Here is a 16,003-nt window from a genome sequence, read left to right on the forward strand (position 1 = left end):
ATCAGGCTGTAAAATAAGAAATCTTCAAGATATCTAAAATATGTGCCTGATGTGTGTCATGCCAAAACGTTACTTGGCCAAGACAAAGAGCCAGAATATCTGATGACTTGTGTAATGCGTTGTTTTTTGTAGTAGCCTAAAATGTAGAGCTATTCAGTCATATAAAAGATATAAATCTGATACAATCACAGAAATGTTTCAGAATAATACTTGATGAAAACTAGACTGCGACAAAAGGTCCAGTGTTTTTCTTCCGAAGACAAAACCCTCATTATTTAAACGTTTTAATGAGCTGATGCCTGAGGCTCATTCTGTAAAGAGCTAAATATTGAATCCAGATAAGCACAGTGCTATATACAGCCATGCAGCGCTGATTGTAATTCTTCATCACGGACAGCACAGACAAGTGTTTAAAAGACATGTGAAATGTAAATGTTGTGGTAAGGGCTGAGAGTATATATACTGTACAAAGAGAAATATTGAAACACGTTTAGAAAGTGATGAACGTGCTGCAGAGGCAACACGTCAAATAAAGAGAACGCAAAATGCATAAAGTATTAGTTCAGAGTATTATTTCCTGCCATATGTCAAAGGCTTGGCTCAGTATGAACACTCAAGGTCCCTGACTGTCAACATACTCACATCTGGTGTTGGGACATCTGGCTTTCAACCCCATCCCCCATCTTCTCATGAGGTTTTTATTTTTTTCTTTCTTTTTAAAACAATCATTAACGTTATCTTCTGTCCTCTTTCTAGATCAAATCGGACAAGATCTTCACAGGTGAGGTGATCTACAAGCTGGAAGGACCGGGCGTGGACCAGGAGCCCAAGAATCTGTTTGAGATAGACGATAAAACAGGAGTGATCCGGAGCAAGAGGCCGCTGGACAGAGAGAAATACAACAGCTTCACAGTAAGAGAGCATTTATTGGTGTGGCGTTTTAAATCACCCAGACACTTGAAATGGGTTTTATAGACCAATCAAATGAAGGTTCTTTACACAAAGCACTCAAAAGGGCCCTCACCCACGTGTTTCAGAGTGCGGGTCCATGTTTTTGTCTTTAAGCATATATATCAGTGTCTCAGGCACCAGCACAAACAGCCAGAGGTCAGTCTCCAAAGGGCCTTAATGGGCATCTAGGGAGAGACTTGAATGTTTCACACCAGATGACTTGTGATGTAACCCATGATGTTGAACCATACATCCTGCACATGTCGTTCTGCCATTTCCATCAATATGTTGTGTGCACATAGAATAAATAAATACCCACGGCCATCATGACATGACTGAAAGTTCTGAATGTAGTTTTTATTAACAAACATTGTCTGTTTTCTCTGTGTGTGTGTGTGCAGCTTAAAGCGTTTGCACTGTCCCCCAGTGGAGAGAGACTGGAGAATCCCACCACCATAGAGATCGTGGTGCTGGATCAGAACGACAACAGACCCGCTTTCACCAAGAGCCAGTTTATTGGCATGGTCTCTGAGTTCTCAGTCCCAGGTATACATCCATGAATCACGTGCACAAATACCATTTAACTTTAAAATGTAAGTAGCTTCAGTTTATGGTTTATAAAGTAACTTTTCTCAACCTTTTTGATAACTGTCTGTTTTGTATGTCATTGAAACGATAGTATGTAGTTACTCTTACTGTATAGCTGCTATAACACAACATAACATAACATAACATAACATAACATAACATTACATAACATGAAAATTTACCAGTGGCTTCAGTTTTCCCATTACCAGTTCCAATTTTTCCAATTTCCACATTTCCCACTGTTAAACACACTGTCTGGTTTATTTTCAATAGGCACGTCAGTGATGTCAGTTTCAGCCACTGATGCCGATGACCCGACGACAGACAACGCATATCTGAGCTACTCCATCATCGGTCAGGAGAGCATTCCTGCCAACGCTGTTACCAAGACCATGTTTGGTATCAACAACGAGACAGGAGCCATCTACACGAGGGACGTGGGTCTGGACAGAGAGGTAAGACGACGGTTCAAGTAAAGATACTGACTTTTTGCAGAGTGTTATATTACTTTTTTCATTTAAGTGTTCTGTGTTGTGTCTTAGGTGGTGAAAGGTTTCAGGTTAAAACTCCAGGTTGCTGATATGAGCGGCATGGGACTGACAAATGAAGGAGAAGCGATCATACATGTATCTGACATCAACAACCACGCCCCACAGTTCAGCCCTGCCTCGGTGAGTCTCAGACAACAACGTGACAAACGAGATGTTTTCAATAGTCATTTATAAACCATCCATCAATCCTTTGATCTGTGTTTTATTTGTGTGCATACAGTACAGTATGATGGCAGTGGAGAACAGGCAGGACTTTGAGATCGGACGAGTGAATGTGACGGACAGAGATGATCCCGGAACAGGAAACTGGGAGGCAAAGTACGCCATTACCAACGACCCCAGCGGCCTCTTCGCTGTCACGACAGATCCCGCCACCAACCAGGGTGTTCTCACAGTGGTGAAGGTACAGGCTGTGATGATGATTGGATGATAATTGAATAAGTTATGAGTATCCATCACATATCTAGAATATTTGTGTTAATATAAGTCTTAAATAGTTATATCTTCCGACAGCAATCACTTATATAGAGTGTTTGGTCTGAAACACGGGTCTGTCAGTCACTCTGCTCTGCTGTAAGCCGAGGAGAAAACTTTCCTTGTATCCTACAACCTTTATCCAATGAGGAGAGAGAACGGCATAAAGGGGCGGTCCTCTCTGTGTGTGCAGCCAAGGGATGCGCGTGCATGTGGTGACGTAGGGACGAGGGCGGGGACTGCTAACTCCATCGGCTGACAAGAAGTTAGCCAAAATGACCGGATCGCTTACTTCTGCTTTAAATAAAGAAATGATTATTCCATGAACTGTTCTGTATGAAATATGTGGATTTTCAAAATGCGTGATGTTGCAGACTGTTACCACAAACAGTGTGTTCTGTCTTGTATTGCAGCCCCTGGATTATGAAGGACAAAGCACACACACACTGATTCTGACTGTACAGAACGTCAATGCTCTGAGCACCAAGGCTCCTAACCTCCCAGTGAGCACAGCTGAAGTGCTGCTCACGGTCGTGAACGAGAACGAAGCTCCACGTTTCAAAGAGGACCCGATACAGATTGTGGTGCCTGAGTCTGTGGTCCCTGGGACGTTACTGAAAATCAATATCGCCTTTGACCCTGATAATTCTGTCCTGAGGTGAGATACAGCAGCAGCAGCAGTAAAAGAGCAGTTAAGAGAATTTGCTGTTTCTAAAAATGTCAGCGAATAAGATATATAATACTGCACTCTCTCTGCGTGACAGATATGAGATTAGCAGAGATCCTGAGAGATGGCTGGAGATCGACAGAGATACTGGAGACATTCGAGCCAGGAGGACGTTCAACATGCGATCGCCACATGTTAAAAACCACATCTACAATGCTGTTGTGAAGGTCACAGGTCAGTTCATCCACCTATTTGTATTCCAAGCACAAAAAAGCCTAGCAATGCCAATATCTAATCACAGAAAATGTAACAAGAATTTTGCCTTTTTAAAAAAAAAAAAGAATCCATTTTGCAAAGAGGAAAAGCAACATGTAACTTAAACTACCTAAACTTTAACTTGGGCCACACTGTTTGTATTTCATGCTTTCAGGTTACAGTCTTGTGCAACAGGTCACGTCGTTGCACATCAATATCTCTGCTTCAAAAACATGTCCTGCAAGTTCAGTTGTAAAAGAAATTGGTAAAAAAAATTAAAAAAAACTCATCCCAGCTGTATTTTTAGCTCTTTAAAAAGAAAACATACTGATACAGAATATAATCTGTTTTCTTTGCACCTAGATTAACAGACACAAAAGGTTGTTGTGATATAGGATGATTAAGGATTGTTCGTTGTGTTTCCTCCTGTAGATGATGAGGGTGTCTCGACCACAGCCACAGTTGCCGTCACACTGAAGGAGACCAACGACTTCCCCCCTCAGCTCGTCCCTCTGAGTGGCTCTGTGTGCAGGGATTCAGGCCGGTCCAAATCTGGTCTGGTTATGACTGCAGTGGATGAAGACTTTCCCCCGCATGCTGCACCCTTCATCTTTGAAATGGCGGATCCTCTGCCATCCAACTGGACTGTTATTCAAGTCAATGGTAAGAAAAGAGCATCAGTAGAGAGGGATGAAAAGACGTCACTGCAGCTCTTCTAGTATCACACCTTTCTCATTTTTTTTGCTTTTTCTGTTTTCCTTCCTGCTGCAGATACTCATGCTGTGCTTCAGCCCATCGTGGAGCTGGAGGCAGGAGAGTACGTGGTCACTCTGATAGTGTCGGACTCTGGCAGCCCAAGTCTGGGTGCCTACGCTCAGGTCAATGTCACCGTGTGTGTCTGCGACTCCTTTGGCGACTGTAAGTCTGAGCTGGGGGCAATATTAGGCTCCAGTGTGGGAATCAACTTCATCGCTCTCATCATCATCATGGCCAGTATTGCACTCCTACTGTGTAAGTCAAAAGTTTTTTGTTTTTTTTACATGAATAAGATCATTTCAGATACTTAAGTTTTTCCAGTTCAATACAATCCTGTGTTGTCTGTCTAATGTCATATTTTCGTTGTCCAAGAAGAAAGATTCATCCTATAAGCTGTTGCTTCTTTTGTCAAGGTGTCACTAGATCTCGAACCACTAAACTTAAAGGGATAGTTCAACATTTTGGCGAATTGGCCCATTGCCACAATCCCTACAGTTTTAGGAGTAGGTTCATTACCTTTAATTGTCGGTGCAAGCTATTTTTAGAACGGTGGAGCAGAGTCGTGAGCTGCTCAGAGCTAGGGGACACCAAGAAATCCCATTAGCCTCCGTAGCGTAGCTCTGACCAGCTCACGGCTCTGCTCCGCCGTTCTAAAAATAGCTTGCACTGACAATTAAAGGTAACAAACCTACTCCTAATACTTTTTATTTCATTATAGCTTTATTATGGATTATGGCAATGGGCCAATTTGCCAAAATGTTGAACTATCCCTTGAACAGATCACATGAAGATCAATTCATCCAGAAATTGCTTTTCAGAAAAAGAAAAGCTAGTTGCATTCCTATAACTGGAAACCACTAATCAATTGGTGGTTTGATTGCAGTGCTGCTCCTCCTGGCCGTGGCGATCACCACCTGTGGGAGACGCCACCACGTCAAGAAGGGCACAGGTCTGCTGGTTGGAGAATCGGAGGACGATATTCGGGACAATGTCCTAAACTATGACGAGCAGGGAGGGGGTGAGGAGGATGAGGTGAGGTTACACAGGTCATGTGTTTTCAAGGCTGTACTGAAGTATTGAATTGAAAGTCAAGTGTAGAAGTCTAAACGATCCTGGGGTCTGGCTAACATGGATACTGATTGGAGAGGGTGCAGCATTCACTCTGGTGGTTTCCTGGTGAAATGTTCAGCTCTCACCACTTCCCCTTCTCCATGCAGAATGCCTTTAACATCGATATGCTGTGGAATCCCCATGATGCACCTTCAACCCCGGGCTCCTACTACCCCGGTGTTCCTCGAGGAAAGCAGCCCCTCAGGAAGGACGCCCCGCAGAACCTGCCCTCGCCCACCTACCCACGGAGGCCTCCCGCAGATCCCACTGACATCGAGGACTACATCAATGATGTGAGAGGCTTCTGCCATTAAAGTTGGGGAAAAACTTTTTTTTTAAGCGCAAAATTATAATTAAACAGGCCCGGAGCTGGAGACAGGAACTCATTCTAGGCTTTCATGTTTTCTGATGCTTTTTTAGGCTTATTTGGACCTGTAATGATAAATCCTGTCCATATTTTCACTGGTGATCAGTTGGGAATAACAGTAGATGGTTTAAATTTATTATCCACAATTCTTTTGTGCCTTATATTTTAGTTTCACTAGCTTTGAATAATATGGATCACATGCAGTGGTCTTTAAGCCTGGAGACGTCTGTACAGGAGCATGCGTAACCTCCACTAAACAGCCTGTATGCAGCCTGAGATGTGAAATAAGTAGCAAAAAAAAGTCAGAAATATCATCTGGTGTTTCCCATGAAGCATAATTACTGTATACTTCATAATATTTGAAAGTATCCAGGTGAACATAATACCATAATTAGCATAATAATAGCATTTTAGCAGCAGAACAGTATAAGGATGCTGTAATGCTGGTTGTGTGTGTGTGTGTGTGTGTGATGTTTGTGTCAGTATTGCTGAACATCAACCTTTTTTTTTTAAATGGTGCAATATTATTTGTGTAGTTTCAGCACTTTCTAGAATAAGTGCCATTGTCTTTTCACCTGGAGAGATCAGTGTAATAGAACAAGTATCAGTTTTCCCCTTCCCTCCCTTCCCCACATGCATGCTTATATTTCAAGTATACCTAAGTATACTAAAAACCTTGTAATTCTTCTTCCTTCAGGGCCTCGAGGCTGCAGACAACGATCCTAACGTGCCTCCATATGACACAGCCCTGATCTACGACTACGAGGGAGAGGGCTCGCTGGCAGGCAGCCTCAGCTCCATTGCTTCAGGTAGCTCTGATGGAGACCAGGACTACGACTACCTCAACGACTGGGGACCACGCTTTAAGAAACTGGCCAGCATGTATGACCCACGTTAAGATGGACAACGCAAAGAGAGAAAAAAAAAAGATCAAGCCTCGGGTGATTTTCTGGACACAAATGGAGAGATTTTAGTCTGAAATTTGAAGTGTGCAAAGGAAAAATAAATGCTATGCAAAACCACAGGACGTTAATCTAATGTGCTTTAGGTTTTTATTGAGGATCATTTGGACACAGCTGACAAACTGGGCTCACTGCAGACTTCTGTGAGTTGCTCAGGAAAAGCAAATGAGGCAGTAAAATGTTTTGTTGACATGATGAGCCACGAGGAAAAGGACCTGTGCATGCTACAAGGCAAAAACAGAAAGTGTGTTGAAATGTGTGTCCATGTCTGGTTTTGTTTATCCTTCAGACTTGGATGTCTCAGTAATGATGCATACAACAAGCCTGAGGTCTATAAAAATCTTTTAAATGTATTTACTTTTTTTATATACATGATTATTTTATAAGATGAATTTGCTTTGATATTGATTTTGTTTGTTCTTCTGTTTTGATCACAAATCCTCCATTCCAGCATCTGTTTAACTTTTTCAAGCCGTCGCAGCAGCAAGTTATTACTCAACTCAACACAATAGTCTGCAAATTATTTGGAGGTGAAAACGTATGTCTTTTTTTTTTCTTTTTTAAATATGTTTATTGAATTTAGATTTTACTGGTGTCTATGGAATAAATGTAAATCTTTTATTTTGTGTCTGTGCTGTTCATTATGAAACAGGCTGTACTAGGTTTAGTCTTCATTCATTCATGGACAGATGTATCTGGTACCACCGGAGAGGAAATGCTACATATAGAGCAACACACAATATTTAAATAAAACTTCAACCTTTATTAAATATTTAGCGACACCAACCTTTGGGACAAAATATTCACTTCTTGCAATCAAACCGATACACAGCCTCTAAGGACACAACCTCAGCCTGTTAACACAATTTATATGTCTCTTGGTGAGAGCAGCACTGAGGTGTATGGACTAATAGCTGCTGCATAATCAACCCAACAGGACATTTGAGATTTCCTGCTTAAAGGGCCTTTTTCAAAATGTGAAGTGTAGAAGTTTCCTCACTGATGGAGAAATGCTTCATTTGTTATTCATCACCTCTGTTTCAGGCCTTCTCAAAAAAAAAAGTACACGCTATTATGTATCAATGTCCACAGCAGTTTACTACAGTATGTTATTATTCTCTCCTGCAGAAGCAAACAAAATTATACAGAGATGTATTTGTGTAGATATGAGTCATGTGTATTGGGCAGCTCTAATAAGAGTAATCCATGACTACAAGCCGACAGTATGCCTGCATAAAATGATCCCAGACCAGCCCCAGGTGTTAGTACATTCAAAGAGAGGGCATTTAATTGCTGGTTACATTTAATGCTAGTTAGAGTAGTTTTTATTGTGCCCAGGCTGTACTGATATGGCTGTGCAGCAAACAAGTAAAAGAAATCATGGAAATCCACCCAAAATAATCTTCCTGAGTGACGCACTAGCTTGTTTCAGATCTAAAATCGGCCAACTAATTAGTGCAAATGTTCATTTACACCAAAGTCTGCATAGTTTGCAGAGAAGAAAAACTTTGCCGATTTCTCATCCAGCACTATAAAGCTTCACAGTGAGGAATCAGTGCCACACAGCCGTGTGATGACCCTGCACAAGATGCAGCAGCTGGAGATGAGCTCTGATACGACCACATTAAAGATCAGACCAGCTGTGGATTCATGTCTTCATCTGAGTGTTTGCGTTGAGGTGGTTGAGGTTCGTCCTCTCCTGTGTCTTGCTTGTCCTTCTCGGCCTCCAGCCAGCTTTGTGGGACGATCATCTTCTTGGGTCCGTGGGGCGGTGGACCGAGCAGGGCTTCGATGTCGTCGTAATTCACCACCTCGCGCTCTAACAGTGCATTCGCCAACTGGAAACACAGACCCCATCAAAGAAGCGTGACTTATCATACAAAATAAAAAGGCTCACATGCAGAAAAAGTACGATCAAAGAAGGAAGGACTGACCAGTGTCAGTTTGTCTCTGTTGTCCAGAAGCAGCTTCTCTGTGTGTCTGTACGCTCGGGCTATCAGCATCTTCGCCTCCTGAAAGATCGACAACTGCTGTCAAATCTGTGCTTTTAAAGGTAATGACCAAAACGCCTCATGTCATCATTCACAAGGCGCTAATTTGAGAAGAGGGAACTTATTCCTAATTTTAGAACTCACATGGTCCATCTGCTGCTGCAGGCCTTGGCTGAAAGGACGACGTCCAATGGCACCTTGCTCCTCCGTCTCCGGGAATGAGACCTGTCCAACTGTGTCACACATGCCGTACTGCTTCACCATGGAGTAGGCCACACGTGTCACCTTACGCAAGTCGTCCTGAGCTCCTGGAGACAGACAGAGAGGACATTTCAGTGTGGATATAAGGATATAAGAGTTTATTATTTCAATTCTTGAAACAAGGTTGTGATTCCAGTGGTTGTCCAATAGATGGAGTCTAACCTGTTGTAACTTTGTTAAAGGTGATAGCCTCGGCTGTTCTTCCTCCCAGAGCCATGCACATCCGCTCAAACAGCTGCTCCTTGGTGAACAGGTACTGGTCACGGGGTAAGATCTGGGCAAATCCCAGGGCTGCATTAGTGCGTGGTGCAATGGACACCTGAAAAAAAATAAGACATCACACACAACATGAGCAGAGCAGAGGGAGAAGCTTAATGTCTGTTATTAAATGTTTTTTGTTAAAGTTTAAATTTTCGCTAAGCCTTATTCATTCATAATTCTGGTTTAGTAATTAAAACCATTCATAAATATACTGAGGCTGCATTTATTGGTGGCCCATCTGGAAACCAACATAAATCTGCATATTAATTGAGTGTTACATATTTAACGCTGAGTTTAATGTTCGGTCCATCTGGCTTTGACTCATAGATGTGTGAAAGGCCCAAAGGAGCAAACAGGCAGAACAATGGAGAGAACAGAGACCCAGTATCATTTAGACAGCTTTAACATAATACACAGTTCCTGCATTTGTATAAACTGCAAAAACAGCACTCTTAACCTGAGTTAATTTAAATGAAAAATGACATTTCATCTTTCTCTATATCGCAATAGAATGCAAGCTTTACTTAAATCACACTGTTTGCATGATTGAATCACATTAAAACAAAACTAAGAAGATATAAAATGATGTGCTGATTGTGTATTTACAAAGGGCTTGTCTTAAAATTCATTTTAGAGTGTGTTACCTTCATCACAGCTTCTGTGTGTTCCAGTAACCATCCAACCAGAGCGTGTCCTGACTCATGGAAGGCAACGATCCTCTGCTCCTCTTTACACAGGATCTTGCTCTTCTTTACACTTCCTAAGGACACACACACAAATATACACAAATTTATCATATTTCTCCAAAGTAGCATCTGAGACTATATCAAATGTATTATTTTCCCCTTGTACATCGCATGCATCACTGTACCTGCTATAACTCTCTCTACTGCATATTCAAAGTTGAAGGTATCGATGGACTTGTGTCCCTCTCTGGCCGCATGCAGAGCAGCTTCGTTACAAATGTTAGCGATGTCCGCACCTGCAGAGACAAAGTGAGTTACTGTAGCAGCAGAGATTTCATGTTCACCATATGGGACTGACACTTCAGTTAACATCAACAGCGTTGTGTTATGACGTGCAAAGATGTTTCCTATTTGTCCAGCAAGAGTTTATGTTTATTCATGGGCACAGGCTTCTTTTTTTTTTTAGTGATGGCCACAGACGTTCATAGATTTAACATGAGGACAAAACAGTAAATATGTATGTACCACTGAAGCCCGGGGTGAGCTCAGCCAGACGCAGGGAGTAGAAATTTGCAGGCTGGGTCAACTTCAGGATCTTCAGATGCTGCTCGAAGATCTCCTTCCTCTCCTGAGAGACGAGAGTGAAATGAAATGAGGTATGGTCATGAAATGATGATTCAATATATTTTAAAAACAGCAAGAATAGTGCCTGGTGTTTCTTTAGTAACACACATGTTGATCTTGAGAGGAGTGACTATACAAAAGGTTTAAAGGGATAGTTCATCATTTTGGAAAATTGGCCCATTGCCATAATCACTATAGTCTTAGGAATAGGTTCATTACCATTAATTGTTGGTGTGAGCTATTTTTTGAGCGGCGGAGCAGAGCTGCGAGCTACTCAGAGGTACGCTACGGAGGCTAATGGGATTTCTTGGTTTCCCTCATCAAACTCATCAAATACATTTGCCAAAATATTGAACTATCCCTTTAACATATAAGATTGTGAAATACGCTATGGTGTTTCCTGCCTCAGTTAAAGTGACAAATAAATACACAACAAGATTTTGCTTTACAACATAACTAGTGGGGACCAAATCTGAAAATATTACTTCTACTAAGTCATTAACTAAGAACTAAATATGCTTTTTTGAGTTCAATGAAATACAATTACATACAATACAATACAATACAATACAATACAATTAATTCAAGTCAGTGGTAACTTAGAGTTCTCAAAACTACCTGCAGTGTGGGCAGGTCTATAAAGATGTGTCTGTCCAGTCTGCCCGGTCTCATGAGAGCATTGTCCAAGATATCTGCTCTGTTGGTGGAAGCGAGGACGATGACGTGGTCCGTCGTTCCCATTCCTGTAAAAGAAGAAGATTTTAGAGTTTCATTACTTTATTTGAAAACCCTGCCACTGAAGACAAATTACTCTTGACTCCCAGTTTCTCCTCACCATCCATCTCCACCAGCAGCTGGTTGAGGGTCTGCTCCTCCTCGGTATTGGAGAAACCAGACATGTTGGTGGAGCGCTTCTTCCCCACAGCATCGATCTCATCGATGTAGACGATGCACGGTGCTCGGGCACGAGCCTCCTTGAACAGACTCCGGACTCTAGCAGCTCCCAAACCTGCACACAGACACAATATAAGTCAGATTAAACCTGTAACATACTGAATCTTATCTGTCCATCGGTGTATAAGGCCACAGCAAAGAAGCTTAGAGATGTTGTTCAAGCACACCAACAAGTTTGTACACGTATACACTCTTATATGAAAAATCTGTCTTATGTTTACATATGTTGACTGGCTTTTTAACATACCTCCAATGACCTCCACAAACTCAGAGCCAGCCATAGCCAGGAAGGGCACCTGGGCCTCGGTGGCTACGGCCTTAGCCAACAACGTCTTCCCACAGCCTGGAGGTCCAAGCAGCAATGATCCTTTAGGAACCTTGGCTCCCAGCCCGAGGTATCGTTCTGGACTCTGACAACAGAAAACACAAGTGTGACGAGTCATTAACTGCAAAAAAAAAAAATCTAAGTTTTACTTGTGAGATTAAAGGTTGGATACATGACTGAATCTTCTGTGAGTGCTTTGCACGAAAAGCAAAGCTACTGTATTGTATAAGATTGACAAATATGTCTGTGAGTCTGGTGTTTTACCTTGAGGTAGTCGACAAACTCCTTCACTTCCATCTTTGCCTCGTGCATTCCTGCTACATCCTTGAAGCTCACGCCTTTGCCTGACTTGCCGTCCACGATGGTGAACTTGGCCATCTTCAGCTGATTCTGTATATTTTAATACCGGATTAATACACAACAACTTCCCTAAATATACACATGCCATTTTCCTAATGCGGCGACACTCACAAAAGCGCTGAAGCCGCCTTCTCTTCCTCCCATTCCTGCCAATCTGAAAATATACCAGAGGATCGCCACGCCGATAGCAGCCATCCCCAGAGCATAGACTGCACTGCAAATCAAACAGATGAAGACATACTGTATTGAATCCTTGGTAGGTTTGAGGCTTGAGAGAAAATCATGGCATTAAAAATTAATTTCTTACCAGTGCCATTGCAGTATTTTTACAATACATAATGATGGGACCTATTAGTCTTTAATAAAATTACTAACGACAGGAAGAATCTAACAGATAGAAAGCACTTCTTCAACTTGCTGCCTTTGCAGGAACTTCATAAATGAATTCTTCTTGATTTAAAGTTTGCTGAGAGAAAAAGTCTTGTTCTTACTTTCCAAAGAATCCAGTGCGTTTGTACGACACAGGTATCCTGTCTTTGGTATCGATATTCAGTTCTTCTTCAGCAGCTCTGAGCTTCTCCTCAAATTTGTCAATGTTGGCTACCTGCATTCTGTACATGAGCGCCAGCCTCTGCAAAAAAGCAAAAGAAAAAACAAATGCAGGAAACACAACAGGTCGTGAGAAGTTAGCACTGCATATCTTCTGGGAAAGTGTGTGTTGAATCCTGCTCCACATACAGGCCTGCCGAAGATAACTGCTCCAGGATGAAGGTAGATTTCTACGATGTCGCTCTCAGGAACGACTTGCACACGCGACACCTCCCCCTTGGCCAACATCTCGTTGACAAAGTCGTTCCACGAGATGTTTCCACCGCTGCTGTTGATGGAGTTCAGCAGGCTCATGATGAGAGCAATGATGAAGAGGGTTCGCAGGCGCTCCCGGTACATCTGGTCCTCTTGTTCCCGCCGTTTCTTCTCCTCTGGGAGGTAAAGCAGATTATGGTAAAAGAGAATAAAAATTAAAAGAAATATAGCAAAAAAAAAAAGGCATATATTGTACAGTTGTTGAAGAGCCACTTGCTAAATCACCAACCTTCATCTTCCTCTGGAGTTTTTCCCTTTGGTCCATTACTTTTGTTTTTCTCTTGTTTTGATTGAGACGTACTGAAGAAGTATGTTGACCCTGAAATTAAAGTGATTTATGATTAATGAGTAAAATATAGTCACATCATAAGTACTGTATATAAGTACATAATCATACCAATGGTAATGAAACTAACTGTTTACCTAACAGATTAATCAAACCAACAGGGTTCCTCAGCAGGTTGTTTCTGATGATTTCTTTGCTAATTCCAACCAAACCAGGACTCAGTGGTCTGTGGAGAAGACTCTAAAAAACAAACATATTTTATAGTGACAGAAAAACAGAAAATCAGTAAAACATGGCAGAGAAACAGATACTGTAGTTTGTAAATAGATTAAAACTTCTAGACAATGGAATTATCTACATTTTAAAGCTCAAGGAGATACAGCTGAGTCTGTGTAACAGGTATTGCTGATGGAAATCTCATCTCAAATATAATATAATATGTTTTTCCATAATTTAAATCATAAAGGCTGCATGTAAACAGATCACACCTCAAAATCTGATGGTCATGTTTCTGTGGTGTCATCTCTAACCTTTTTTCTTAGAGTTTTCCTATAAACAAGTTTATAAATAAACAGGCGTATGGTCTCAATGTCGTGCTTGTTGTTTTTTTTTCTTACCTGGATGATTTTCTGTGGTTCACTTGTAACCGTCCGCTCCGTCTTGGAGAGAAGCCCCTTTCTGACATTGATGCACCGGGACAATACATTTCTAACACTATCACTTGATCTTGGCTTGTTTGTTAATACGTGACAGTTTCGCCTTGACAGTGTCCACAGTAACCGGGCACTGTATCTCCTACAAAGGCCGAGACGATGCTGCAACAACAGAGCTGACATGGTGCCTGTTATTCACTGATCGCACTACATTAACTGTTGTTGTTGTGTCATAGCTATCTGTTTCACAAGAGGCTAAAATTGCGTTTTAAAACATTTGTTTACCTGTGCCCCCGTTCACAGTGAGCTCGCTCTGTTATTCAACCACACAGTCCAACAAAGATGTCAGCTGCAAATCAGCTCTTCTCACAGACTTCCTGCGCACGGAAGTGGAAGCAAAAACAATGCGATTTTACTCTAAAATGGATTTTATCACTGTTATATAATTATAATTACTGCAGAAACGTGTGTTTAATCGGCGCTGAATAGTGCACGGTGCGGTTTTACACATCTCTTCGCCTCTGAAAACATCTTTGCGTCGAACTTTGAACTCCAACCTTTTGTCGATGAGCTTCATGAAGCTCCCGGCTGCGCTCACGTTTGCGCAGCGCTTATGCAACTACTGCAACGCCGCAATCTCCAGTCTGGCATGAGGTTTATCAGTTATCATCATCTATCTATCTATTTTATTGATCTTTTTTTCAACAACTGAACTGACTATGCCTCTGCTGCTTCGTTTCAATGAGTTTAAGAGTAAATGTATAGTGTTTGTGTGTGTGCATTTATTTCTATGCATGTGCATCTTTGATGTATGTTCACATACAATAAGTATCTCTACTTTTTGTCACTTGATAATGTCGTTTTCAATGTTGATTTGTGCTTGCTTGAGAAGTGCTATAAATAAAAAGGTTGATGGTTATCATGTGGTGCACTCTTGTTTACATTTGGTATGTTTTTATTGCTACTATATTCTGTTGTCTTCAAGTTGAAATCTTCGACACTATAACGGATGAAGACCATAGACTGTAAAAAGATGAAGACTCAATATACACACCAAATATTTATGAAATAATTTAAGATCCATATTGACAAAATTATATTTTAAACCTAAACTCCTGCAGTGTTGGGATTCTGTATTTTGTTTCTCTTGAATGGCAGCTTTGTGTGTTTTGATTTAGTTAATTAAATTCAGAATATAATTTCAATTGTTTGTTGTTGTTCTTTAATCTATACCATAATATATGTTCATTATCCTCCATACAGTCCTAATGTCTGTTTTAATTGTTGTCTACTTTCTTAAAATAATATCTATTATCAAGCCATCAATGGCCTGGTCATCTGGTTTATACAACTATAATTACTTGAGCCATAGTGTTCTTATCTTGTTCTTGTCTCTGTACTTAATGTTAGTGTAAACTATTAAAAAATAATGCAGGTAAAAATGTACTTTATGATGTATTCTGACACAATAACAATGTGCATGTTATTTCAATAATAATAGGCTGTTTAGATGCGCAGTAGCAGCAGACCAGCAGAGTGCGCTATTAGCCAGGAGGAGTGATAGGAGCTCCGGATTCAGACCTCGGTGAACTGGGTTTAGCAGATTAAATAGACTTTAACACATTTAATAGATGCGTGGAGGCGTCATACACAGTCTGTATGTTTTCTTGCGAATCGTCACTTTAGCATTTAGTCATAATTTGAAGGAGTACAATCCAACGAGACTGAAAATTGCTGTGGAGGTACTGCAGCTGTTATGAGGGACCACAGCAGCTCTCTAGTCCTCATATCCTCGTCTCCGTCATGAAAAGCGACGTGTACAGGTCAGTTTGAGTGACATTTCAAGCCACTCAATGAGAGCGCAGTGATCTTTCTTTGAGCCAATGAGAGCCTTCGTTTCATCATCTTGCGTTTCTTCTGACCACAGGGTGCGCTTAGTGTTTTTCACCGGCACGCCCCGTTTACTTGCTGACGCTGTCCTGACCTATACCCTGTATAAGAGGTCTGACCCAATCCATGGAAAATAAAACTTACACCCAGATAACATAACTAAATAT

General features: G+C 41.3%; 2 protein-coding genes across 3 annotated transcripts in view; one reads left to right on the forward strand and one right to left on the reverse strand.

Annotated features, from left to right (window-relative positions):
- cdh15 (cadherin 15, type 1, M-cadherin (myotubule)) overlaps positions 1 to 7,302 on the forward strand; it is a 38,344-nt gene extending 31,042 nt beyond the window's left edge. For both annotated transcript variants that reach the window (XM_085806447.1, XM_085806454.1), the window contains 12 exons: positions 757 to 912; positions 1,353 to 1,497; positions 1,813 to 1,994; positions 2,082 to 2,210; positions 2,311 to 2,493; positions 2,978 to 3,222; positions 3,329 to 3,465; positions 3,919 to 4,149; positions 4,258 to 4,497; positions 5,126 to 5,274; positions 5,460 to 5,645; positions 6,417 to 7,302. In XM_085806447.1, coding sequence (XP_085662573.1) covers positions 757 to 912; positions 1,353 to 1,497; positions 1,813 to 1,994; positions 2,082 to 2,210; positions 2,311 to 2,493; positions 2,978 to 3,222; positions 3,329 to 3,465; positions 3,919 to 4,149; positions 4,258 to 4,497; positions 5,126 to 5,274; positions 5,460 to 5,645; positions 6,417 to 6,617 — 2,184 coding nt within the window. In that variant the 3' untranslated portion in view covers positions 6,618 to 7,302. The remainder of the gene's footprint in view (positions 1 to 756; positions 913 to 1,352; positions 1,498 to 1,812; positions 1,995 to 2,081; positions 2,211 to 2,310; positions 2,494 to 2,977; positions 3,223 to 3,328; positions 3,466 to 3,918; positions 4,150 to 4,257; positions 4,498 to 5,125; positions 5,275 to 5,459; positions 5,646 to 6,416) is intronic.
- Positions 7,303 to 7,428: 126 nt separating this feature from the next.
- On the reverse strand, positions 7,429 to 14,272 carry spg7 (SPG7 matrix AAA peptidase subunit, paraplegin). The gene is made up of 17 exons (XM_085806435.1): positions 13,911 to 14,272; positions 13,431 to 13,533; positions 13,237 to 13,326; positions 12,882 to 13,123; positions 12,635 to 12,774; positions 12,255 to 12,357; positions 12,048 to 12,173; positions 11,706 to 11,868; positions 11,340 to 11,513; positions 11,123 to 11,247; positions 10,406 to 10,508; positions 10,066 to 10,176; positions 9,839 to 9,954; positions 9,096 to 9,252; positions 8,817 to 8,980; positions 8,616 to 8,693; positions 7,429 to 8,519 (listed from the first exon to the last, which is right to left on the reverse strand). Exons 1-17 carry the CDS (start codon positions 14,127 to 14,129, stop codon positions 8,313 to 8,315), a joined length of 2,421 nt encoding a protein of 806 aa, XP_085662561.1. The 5' UTR covers positions 14,130 to 14,272; the 3' UTR covers positions 7,429 to 8,312.
- Positions 14,273 to 16,003: the final 1,731 nt, after the last annotated feature.

The sequence above is a fragment of the Trachurus japonicus genome, chromosome 3 (assembly GCF_045865225.1).
Source record: "Trachurus japonicus isolate A0001 chromosome 3, Traja_1.0".
NCBI classification, from domain to species: Eukaryota; Metazoa; Chordata; class Actinopteri; order Carangiformes; family Carangidae; genus Trachurus; species Trachurus japonicus.

Coding starts and splice junctions, on each gene's coding strand:
- spg7 (XM_085806435.1), bottom strand. CDS start 14,129: ATGTCAGCTCTGTTGTTGCAGCATCGTCTCGGCCTTTGTAGGAGATAC. Junction 13,327..13,430: donor TGGTTTGATTAATCTGTTAG/GTAAACAGTTAG, acceptor CTTTAATTTCAG/GGTCAACATACTTCTTCAGT. Junction 8,981..9,095: donor CTTTAACAAAGTTACAACAG/GTTAGACTCCAT, acceptor GTCTGTCTCCAG/GAGCTCAGGACGACTTGCGT.